We start from the raw sequence: 11,060 nt of genomic DNA on the forward strand, positions 1-11,060 counted from the left end.
CTACCACGTATTAGTCCATTCCTGTATTGCTATAAATGAGTACCTGAGACTGGGTAATTTATAATGAAAAGAGGGTTAATGGGCTCACAGTTCTCAGGCCGTACAGGAAGCATGGTGCCAGCATCTGCTCGGCTTCTGGGGAGGCCTCAAGCAGCCTTTACTCACGGTGGAAGGTGAAGCAGGAACAGGCATCTCACATGGCAGAGTGGGAGCAAGACAGAGTGTGGGGGGTGGGGGGCGCCACACACTCAAAATGCCAGATCTCACGAGAACTCACTCGCTCCCTGGAGGACCATAATCAGGCCATGAGGGATCAGTCTCCATGACCCAAACACCTCCCACCAGGCCCCACCTCCAACATTGGGGATTACAGTTCAATACGGGATTCTGGCAGGGACAGATATCCAAACTATATCATATCACTTGCAAGGGGTGTGGCCTTGGATGTGGGTGTAAATACTCGTGCAATTTCCCACCCCCCCACCCATCCCCATCTGCCTGTGTTCTTTGAGAAGATGACAGAACTTAAACAAAACCATCGCCATCTCCAGCATCACTGTCACCAATGCCCTTCGAGGCACCACAGCCAGTACCATCCCTGTCAACCATCAGCACTGTCCCCATGGCCAGCAGCACCACCGTCACCACTGCACCAACACACCCCTGATGCCACCCATCAGCACGGCCACCATCCCTGTCCTCTCAGCTGCCATGACCCCACCGCAGACAGCACCATCATTGTCAGCTGACCTTCACCTTCCGACACCTTCTCTGTCCCCATGTTGCTGTGACCCAGCCCTGTCACTCCAAAGGGATACTGATCTAGGAATCTTTCCTTGATTTTTAATTTTAGGGTCACATTCAAATTCCTGGGGGCAGCACAAAGTCAAGAGCCTCAGGTAGGAACTCATGTCCAAGGGTGAAGCTGAGTGAAGACCATTTTACAAATAGAAGAGGCACCAGACCCACATAGAGGCCACACTCATGGGTGACAGCAGGGCCCACCTCACTCATGGGTGATAGCAGGGCCCACCTTGCTCAAGTACCCCCTCCTTTGAAGACAGGTATGCTGGCCAGAGAAATGGAGTCCATGGGGCCTGAGTGTGCCCATGGTCACTGTAGAGCCGGACATGGCGCATTCCAGAGACAGCAGCTGGCTTGGCATCAGTGGGCAGGGAGTCAGGAATTTGGTTTTGGGCCCAGCTCAGCTGGGACTCTGGACTTGCTCTGTGATCTTGGGCGAGTCCCTCTCCCACTTCCAGGCGTCAGCTCCCCACGTCTCCAGCACGTGACCTTCACCTCACCTTGTCTTGTTTTCTGCCCCAGCAGAAGGCCGCGTCCCGAAGTCCCTCCTGCTCACCCGGCCCTGCTCATCCTCTCTCCTCCCGACCCTTCTCCGCCCCCCATGACTTCCATGGCCACATCCCGGCCCGGACAGAGGAGAACATCTTCAGCCACCTGCCTCTGCACTCCCAGCACTTGACCCGCGCCCCGTGTCCCTTGATTCCCATCGGTGGGATCCAAATGGTGCAGGCCCGGCCAGGAGCCCACCCCACCCTGCTGCCAGGGCCCACCACAGCCTGGGTCAGTGGCTTCTCCGGGGGTGGCAGTGACCTGACAGGGGCCCGGGAGGCCCAGGAGCGAGGCCGCTGGAGTCCTACCGAGAGCTCGTCAGCCTCCGTGTCACCTGTGGCTAAGGTCTCCAAATTCACGCTCTCCTCGGAGCTGGAGGGCAGGGACTACCCCAAGGAGAGGGAAAGGACCGGCGGAGGCCCGGGCAGGCCTCCTGACTGGACGCCCCAAGGGGCCGAGGCACCCGCAGAGCCCACACCCACGCACAGCCCTTGCACCCCTCCTGACACCTTGCCCCGGCCGCCCCAGGGCCGCTGGGCAGTGCAGTCCTGGAGCCCCCGCTTGGAGTCCCCACATGCACCGGCCAACCCCGAGGCCTCTGCCACCCCGCCACTGGACCGCAGCAGTTCCATGGGCTGCCTGGCGGAGGCCTCTGCCCGCTTCCCAGCCCGGAGGAGGAACCTCTCTGGGGAACCCAGGACCCGGCAGGACTCCCCTGAGCCCTCAGGAAGTGGGGAGCCCAGGGCACCTCCACATCGGCCTGAGGACAGGGGCCCCCCCAACGCTTAGCCTCTCTCCAGCCGCTTCAGCATCTGACTTCCAGTGTCCAGACGTTTCCAGCCACGTTCCTCAAGTCATCCGCTCCCTCGGCCCCATCTGGCCCTCCGTCCAGGAGCTCTCACGGCCCCGTCTGTTGTACCTTCTCATGTATGCAGTTACCTGTGCCTTTTTCTACACCTTTTGTTGCTTGAAAAGAAACAAAACAAAACACATACATACACTTTTTAAAAACCCACGAGGAGTCTGAGGCTATGAATAGTTTATGCTTTTGGGAAAAGGCTGAGGGTGGAACCTCCTGACCCTCCCCACCACGGTTGGCAGCCACCCACCCCAGAGGCTGGCAGAGGGGAAGGGGTGCACTGAGGGGTAGAGAAAAAGGAAACTTTAAACAACATGGAATTAGATGTAAAAGGAAGCACTCCTGTGTACAGATGCTAGCAAGGTTTCTGTTTATCTCCACTTTACCCCTGCCCAGCTCGTGGCCACCCCTCTCTGCCAGCAGAAAGACCAGTGTCCCCAGGCAGAGGGGTGCAAACACAGGTGGATGACCCACCCAGGCCCCAGCAGGCAGGCCCTGAAAAAATAATCTTTTTCTTTTTTTTTTTTCTTTTGCAAGAAAATAAAATGTTACTTTTCCTAGGATTTCAACACAAAAGAATAGGAGCAGGTAGAAGGAGGAGGGTTGGCTCCCCAAGGGCTCCTGGACACTCTGGAAGTCTGAGTCCTAGGCCCATCCTGGCACTCCATGGGTGGGCAGGCCACCCCACCCACGCATCCCCACTCCCGACACTCCCTTCTGCTCCCCACCCCGGTCCCCTGGGCTGGGGAAGGAGTCCTGACTGTCTGTCCCTGGCTCTGGAGCCCCTGACTGAGGCCTCACTCTCCTGTTGCTTCCTCTGTTCTAAAACTACCCGCAAAGGCGGAAGTGGCAGGCCCCAAGCCCTAGGGGCTGCTCCTGAGACTGGGTTTTGGGTTTTGTTTCACCTTAGTTCCTGGGGTACAAGGGACCCTGTTCCCCTCAGGGCTGGGTTTTTCCAGTGCTCTGCAGCAGAGGTTTGCAGGGAACTGTTTCCTCTGCCCCTGTCTCCACTACCCTAAGGAAATACCCAGAACTGTGACTGCTGGGCATGGCCTGGGCCTGTTGGTCGTCTTACACCTCTTTTTGAAAAAGAGAGAGGGTGTGGTATTTGATAGTTTGCCCAGCCACCTCATTCTCTTGACCTAGAGGATTTTTGAATTGTCCTAAGTCATTGGAATTCTTCTCTGAAGCAATCAGTGCAAGCCAGTGCCTCTTCCTTATCCCCGTCTCTACCTTCAGAAAGCTGCCCTGCATTTCCTGGGGCACAACTCTGCTTTGTAAGAAAAATCATAGGACCAGAAATGTAAATCCCAAATTGAACTATGGAACCTGAACTCTAGCAAGTTTGCCCCAACTGGGAGAGGTGAGTTTTCTCCCAGTCTTGCAAAAGTGATTGTCTTTACTTTCCACAAGGGAGGGCCGCACAGGGACAGCTGTCACGGCCCATGCAGGCTGGGTTTGATGCCACCCTATACAGAGCAGGGACCTCTCTGGCCAACCTGCAGTCCTCAGCCAGGCTGTATGAATCCTGGGGCTCTTGAGCTGTTGAAGCTCTTTGGGTCCAGGACACAGTAGGTGGGGAGGGTTGGGACCCTGCTGTGAGCTCCGTGTGCCGGCTGTACTTGCCTCTTCCAATTTGTGGCCTTTCCCTGCTTGGTCCCTACTTGACAGACAAACCAGCCACCATCCAGCCTGCAGCCAGAACACCTTCACTCTCCTTTGCCTCACTCAGCGCTAAGACAAAAGTGACACAAAAGGCAGGGCCTCCCTGGGGGTGCACTGTGCTCCAGGGTTCTGGGGAGTCGGGGTTAGGCAGTAGCTCCTGGTGGCTTCACTCAGAGACCAGGGCTCTCATCCTCCCCAAGAGATGCAGCAAGCCCAGCCTGGACCACACTGTCCATACTGCTGTCGTGGCCTAGCAGAGAGTGACTCCTCCTCCGAGTCCTGGGAGGCCAGGGCGTTCTCCACCCCTGCCTTTCCGCCCTAACCCACGGGACTGCCCACGGATTGGAGGCTTCAAGGGCTGAGGTCTGGGAGGTGCATAAAGGGCATTGCTTCGGCCCAGGTTAGAAATCTTCCTGGCCAAGTTCTTCCTGCCCCAGACCTACAAAGCAGCAGACTGGGGGCTCTGGTGGACTAGCCCCTGCCCTTGGTGGGGGGCCCATACCACTCCACCCCACCCTGCCTTCCAGCTCCCCTGGGCATTTTTCTTCCTGTACTCAAACAGCCCACCCACCCAAGGTTTCTTCTATGGGCTGCCTAGCAATGAACAGTGCAGCCGGCAGGCCAGAGTCCTGGCATCACCGGGCTTAGGCAGGGAAGCCACAGGGGCCAGAGTCACTGGAGACTATTTCTAAAAGATGGGGGGAAATACACCAATAGAATCTCACCAAAGGGCTGCCTCCATATTGATGCTGTGCCCAGAGTGACAGCACCAATGCCACCAGCCTGCGTATATGTCCCTGGGCACAGCTCTAACCCCCCTTCTGGACTCTAGTCCCACTCCTCTGTGCACAGAGCCCCCAGCCCACAGGTGCACCTTCATGATTTGGAGAAGATGCTGGCCCCATGCATACCCGCCCCTGGGCCTTCTTCCCTGCTCCCAGTCACTTCCGAGCTTCCTGTTTGCCTGTGATGTCACTGCACCTGTTGAGGGAAGCGTCAGAGGAAGCAGTGGCTGACTTGGCACAGATGCCTGCTGCGGGCTCTGTTGAAATGCTCCAGGTGGCCATTCCTTGGTACTAGCCCTGGTCCTTGAGTGTGGGCAGTGGGGGAGGAACCAACTGGTCAAGGTTTCAGAGCCAAACCTCGCCTTCGGCTGGTGAGTCCTTGCCCCCCAGGCCTGCACTCCACGATGCCCTTCACCCCTGGCAATCTCAGGACCATTCTGCATAGTAACCCCACTCCTCTCTGAGGACACGCCTGCCCCTCCCGCCCGCACCTATGGCTCTCACTCTGGCCTCAACCCCTGCGACCCCCAGGAGCCTGACAGCAGCCAGCTGCCTGCACTGTCACCTCCAACTTCCAGACCCAGAAGTCCCTTTGCTTCCCTCTGTTGGAAAAAGCCTAAAAGAATTAGCTTCCAGATTCCTCTAGCCCCTGCTCCATTCCCACCCAGTCCTTCTGAAGAGGCATGAGCAGCACATCTGCACTGGATTTCTCTCTAGTCCTTTCTCCAGACAAATCCTTCTTAAAGCAAAAGTCCTGGCTGAGCACCTGTCCTTAGGGACCAAGCTGCCGTGTGACCAGGGGAAGGACATTCCTGAAAGGCTGGTCCACCTATTCTGCTTCTGTGTTGTGAATCCAGTCTGCTTTCCATTAGAAAACCGCTTCGGCACTTACGATCACTTTACTAAATCTAGTATTTAAAAAAAAGAAAGAAAAAAGAATCGTGCAGGCAAATGTAAATTACAATGCTCTCTGTAAGATAAATATTTGCCTTTTTTTCTAAAAGGTGTATGTATTCTGTACGTGAAATTGTCTGTAGAGAGTTTCTATGTTCTTAAATGGCAATACATTCCAAAAATTGTACTGTAGATATGTACAGCAGCCGCACTGGGATGGGGTGGTTTTGCCTGTAATTTTATTTAAACTCCGGTTTCCACACTTGCATCTTGCAATGTTGGTATGGTATATATCAGTGAAAAGAAAAAACAAAAAAACAAAAAATCTACGCAGGTCTAAAGCACAGAGTCTGACGTACAAAAGGAAAAATGCTCAGTATCGATGTGTGTGACCTTTGTTGTAAATTACATCTGTACTGTGAATGAGAAGTTTTTACAAGTATAATAATTGCCTTTATTACAGCTCTGGCTGAGTGTTCAGCCTGAGGATATTTTTTAAAAAAACAGCATGTTGGAATAAATTTGAAAATCCCAACATAGCCCTACTTGCCTGGCTCATAGTTTTTCTAGAGGGTTCCACGGTGTCAGAGTTGGAAGGACACTCGGCATCCCAAGTGCTCGTTTTGCTGTGGAGCAGTCAGGCCAAGAGAGCGGGGGTGACTGGACCACAGTCACACAGCCCAGGACTCTCTTGCGGCCCCTGGGAAGACCTCGCGAGGAAGCAGCAGATACAGCACCGTGTGGTTTGGGGCCTGTATTTGTTCCCTAGTCTGCGGTGACAAATCACCACAAATGAGGTGGTTTAAACAACAGAAATTTATTCCCTCACAGTTGTGGAAGCCTGAACTCCAAAGTCAAGGTGCTGGCAAAGCTGATTGCTTCTGGAGGCTCTGAAGGAGCCTCTCCTAGCTTCCGGTGGCTGTAGGCAGCTCTTGGTTTATACACGCATCACTCCAGTCCCTGCCTTGATAAGGTCACATTTCCAGATTCCAGGCATTAGGACATGAACTTAACTTAGGCTGAGAGCCTAAGAGGGTCTGTTTGTTCAAAGCAATCGGGGGATTAATTGTTGCGGCTTTTGGGAAAGCTGGACTAGTACAATTCCTGGCACATAGCGGGCCCTTCGTAGATGCTGCTGAGTGTGGAATAAATGGTCGTGGTGGATGGGGGTGGTTGAGGAGTGAGGACAAGGTGGGGAAATGGAGGCAGCAGACACAGACGCCTTCTAGGGGCCTGGGCTAGAGACTGGAGAGCTGGGGCAGTCTCAGGGGGGTATGGGGTACAGGGAAAGGAAGCCAAGTATGTGATGGGCTGGTGGGGAGACAATGAGCACATGTAGACTCCTCTCCCACTGTGGCCCAAAGGAAGGGAGGGAGGAAGTGCAGATGCAGTCAGCATGTCTGTTTGGTGACAGGAAGTTGAGGACACTGTTTGAGACAGAGTCTCACTCTGTTGCCCAGGCTGGAGCGCAGTGGCACAATCTTGGCTCACTGCAACCTCCACCTCCCAAGTTCAAGCAATTCTCCTGCCTCAGCCCCCCAGTAGCTTGGATTACAAGCACGTGCCACCATGCCCAGCTAATTTTTGTATTTTTAGTAGAGATGGGGGTTTCGCCACGTTGGCCAGGCTGGTCTCGAACTCCTGACCTCAAGCAATCCATCTTCCTGGGCCTCCCAAAGTGCTGGGATTACAGGTGTGCGCCACCACGCCCAGCTGAGGACACTCTTGAAGATGGATTTCGTGTGAGAAATAGAGTGAAATCACCTGAGGAAGTTGCAGCGTGAAAAGATCAAAGACACTTGAGGAGGTGTGAATGAGCTTTGAAAGGAGCAGGCGGAAGCCCACAGGGAAACAGGGAAGGCACCTGTGTGGCATCGCAGGCCGGCTGCCCTCTGCTCAGCAGTGTGGTTTTTCCAGCAGCCCTCGTCCGCTGGCTGTGGGCATGGGGAAGGTGGCCTGGGCTTAGCCAGGCCATGGGACACGAAGACAGTGAGTCACTGGAGGTGAGTCACTGGCAAGTGAAGAGGTAAGGCCACTGACCACTGAGCCCACAAGCTGAGAAGGAAGCAAACAGGCCTGGCTGATAAGGAGAAAGGCCAGTGGTCAAGTGGTCACTTGGATGAAAACAGGAAAATGTTATGAATTGGCTTAACTCGTTGGATGAAGACTGTTGGCCACAGGCACGGGCGGTTGAGGTACAATGACAGAGATCACCACTGGGATGAAGGGGACAGGAAGTGAGCGTGCAGGGTGCTGAGTGGGCTATGCTGGTGGCAAGTGAGGCCATCACTGAGCATTACAGGGCTTAAGTGGCGATCTGGGCTGTGAGCCAGAGCGTAACAGTCAGGGTGGGTTCTGTCCGCTGCAGAAACTAGCAACGCAGACACTCAGTGGCTGAATGCAAGGGAAGTGTATTTCTTCCCCTCACTGTATGTTCAGTGTGGGTCGGCAGGGGAATGATGCTTATCCTAGTCAGTCAGAGAGCTAGGCGGATAGAGGCTTCATCCCTGTGCTTCCATGACCCCGCGAGGCAAGTACAGAACTTAGCGCTTCCCACTGGCAACTACAGCGAAACTCCATCTCAAAAAAAAAAAAAAAAGCTGGCATAGATGTCAAAGAGGTCTGTGCTTGGGCAGCCCATGTCCTTTTCCTCGGCAAGAGCAGGTAAGTAACTCACAGCTGGCTGTATTTTGGCTCTACGTGAAAACAACTATCCCTTCCATGCATATTTTGCCAGCGAAAGCAAGTCACATGGTCATGCCTGATGGAGGAGAATGAGAAGAATTGGAAACAGCCCTCATGATAATCATACAAGGCTTGGACTTCTCAGAACTGGACTAGGAGATGAGCAGATGTCAGCGATGGGAGGGGGAGGGCCTGACAGTGTTGGCCTCCAAGGTGCTGGATTTTTACAGTGAGCAAGTGAAAAAAATAACAGTCCCAAAGAGGCCCCGGGAGCAAACGTGGCATTTGGCTTTAAAATCATGGGACAAAGAGCCATTGTTGGAGCAGGTGCCTGGGGAGCACGTCCTTGGGCAGTGGGGAGGGCCCGTCTCAGTCTAGGCCAGTGGGGAAGGACAGCCCCCAAGAGCCACAGAGGGAGAAGAAGAATAGCGTAGCGTGTGCTAGGCCCAGTGCCCAGCATTTGACACACTCAATTTGTAGTCCTTACAACAACCCGGCAAGATGAGAGTCACTATCCCCATTTTTAGAGAGGAAAACAGAAGGGCCCCCAGCAGCCGAAGGTACGCAGCTGGGCAGGGGTGGTATGAGGACTAGAAAACCCTTGTCTGACTCCCATGAGGTCCTTCAGGAAACCTGAGGTCTTCCCTCCCCTCCCATCTCACACTCAGGCTCCAGGGAAGCCCCGGGTCTCAGACTGATCAGCTGCGACCACCCAGGGTCCAGCCGACGCTTCTCTCCAGCAGCCAACATCCTGACTTGTCAGCATGGCTGCCTGGTAGCCACGTTAGGTCCTTGTGCCTGAGGCCACAGGTGCAAGGAGTGACCAGCAGATGCCAGGGCCTAGGTTCCAGTAGCCAAGAGCATGAAAAGGGCCATGAATTCTTTCCTGCACTGTCTGCCGACAGGCCCAAGGCCCACCAGTCATTCAGGCATCATGGCCAGCAGGCCTCCCAGGCTGCTCTCTAAGGTTCATGAAGCACTTTCCCATTTGGAGTGGACTAGGGCAGGACGCACACTCCCATTTACAGATGAAGGAGAAAGCCCAGGATCACACCCTGGCCAGCAGCAGGACCACTCCCCTGTCCCCTTAACCCCAGCCTCAGAGGGCAGTGGCCACTGTTGGCTGCTGCTGAGGCCTTCACCAAGCTTTGTCTGGGTCCCAGTCCAGGTCTGGCTGGGGCTGCAGAACTCGGAGATTCTACCCTCACCCTTAGGCCTGGGTCCTCTGTGGGCTCAGAACCTGGAGACCACACTCTGTTCTGGAGACTCCAGGGGGCGGGCCACTGTAGGTGGGATGGGCCAGCCTGAGATGGGCATGAGAGGAAAGAAGGAAGGGCTGGTGGAGGACAGAGAGCAGGTGAAGAGGGTGCAGATCGGGCTGTGCTGCGTGGGACTCATCATGGGCACTGCTCGGGAGACGCTGGGAGGAGACACCTCAGAACCTCGTCATCTATGCCAGAGCAGAAAGGTAGGAAGTATCGGCCCCATTTCACAAGCAAGGAAATTGAGTCACAAAGAGGTTATTTGCCCAAGGTCAGGGTGCCAGAGTGATGACACTGCTTCCCTGAAAACATCAGGGCCAGGAGTTGAAACCAGGTCCCCACATTTGGGAAATGATTAGCTTCCTTTGGAAAGAGAATCTGGGCCTCTTTGCTACTCAGCAGCCCTGGAATCTGGGTTGGGGCTGGGGGACCCCAACATACATATTCCCCAGTTATTTCCAGGCATCACCGACTTTAGGGGACCTCACTGCCTACTGCTCCCTTTCCAGATGAGAATATTGATGTCCAGTGCTTGGCCCAAGGCCAGGTCTAGGTAGGATTCCCAAACCCTCAACAAAGCCACCTGCACCACCCCACCCATCCCTCCTTTGACCCCAGGCCTGAGTTCAACTGCCCGTCTTTCCTGCCCAGCTCTGCCTTTTTAGGAAAGGAGAAAAGCAGCCCTGGGGGTGGATGGGCTGACGGGCAGGCAGACATGCTAATCCACCAGCTCCTGGTGTCTCTAGTTACCCGTGGTTTGGGGCTGGGCAGCCCCAGCTGGGAGTGCCAGTCCAGCCAATGGGTGCCGCCGGCCGAGCTCTCTGCCAGAGCCATACAAGGCTTTGCCACAGCCCAGGCCTGAGCTGGCATAGGGCAGCCCCAGCACCAGCACCCGCCCCGCCCCTGAGCCTGCCAGCCCGGCACGTCCTCGGACTCTACCTAATCCAGCCTGGAAGCAGATGGGGCTGCCATGCACGTGCACCAGGCCCAGGCCACTCCAAGTTCAGGGAGGTGGCACTACCAGGGCAGAGGCCAGAGTCACGACAGGGGCCTTGCAAGTCCTGGTGATCCTGGCCGGGGTCTGGGGTGGCAACGCCTAGGCCTGGTCCAGGCTGCATGGTCTCTGGACAATGACCACCTGCCCCTTCACCTCTGAAGAGGGTCTCAGCAGAGTTACTATCTGACTCCCACCTTATGGGATCTTCCCAACCTAGAGCCCATTTCATCCATCCTAGTTTCAGGCTGCATGCTCCTCTCAAAATGAGGGGCATCCATTAGTGTGTGCCTGTTGTGAGAGCCATGTGTGTATGTCCCCTGTGGCCTGCAGGTGGGGACAGACAGCCCCTCCCCAGCACAGCCCATCCCACTGTCAGCTCATAATGCCTCTAACCTAATGCTCATACGATCCCCGGAAAATAAGAAATATTGGCCCCATTTAACAAGCAGGGAAACTGAGTCATGAAGAGGTTATTAGCTCAAGGTCAGGGTGCCAGGATCCAACTTTGGAGCAATCTGACTCTGGAGCCTGTGTTCTAGACCTCTGGACAATGCAGACCT

The 11,060-nt window shown here is 55.1% G+C and overlaps 1 protein-coding gene across 5 annotated transcripts in view; it reads left to right on the forward strand.

Annotated features, from left to right (window-relative positions):
* HIVEP3 (HIVEP zinc finger 3) overlaps positions 1 to 6,095 on the forward strand; it is a 517,135-nt gene extending 511,040 nt beyond the window's left edge. For 4 of the 5 annotated variants that reach the window (XM_017541784.2, XM_037743190.1, XM_037743191.1 and 1 more), the window contains one exon: positions 1,327 to 6,095. In XM_017541784.2, coding sequence (XP_017397273.1) covers positions 1,327 to 2,142 — 816 coding nt within the window. In that variant the 3' untranslated portion in view covers positions 2,143 to 6,095. The remainder of the gene's footprint in view (positions 1 to 1,326) is intronic. The other variant, XM_017541785.2, reaches the window with a different exon arrangement.
* Positions 6,096 to 11,060: the final 4,965 nt, after the last annotated feature.

Source organism: Cebus imitator, unplaced genomic scaffold (genome assembly GCF_001604975.1).
Source record: "Cebus imitator isolate Cc_AM_T3 unplaced genomic scaffold, Cebus_imitator-1.0 Scaffold136, whole genome shotgun sequence".
NCBI classification, from domain to species: domain Eukaryota; kingdom Metazoa; phylum Chordata; class Mammalia; order Primates; family Cebidae; genus Cebus; species Cebus imitator.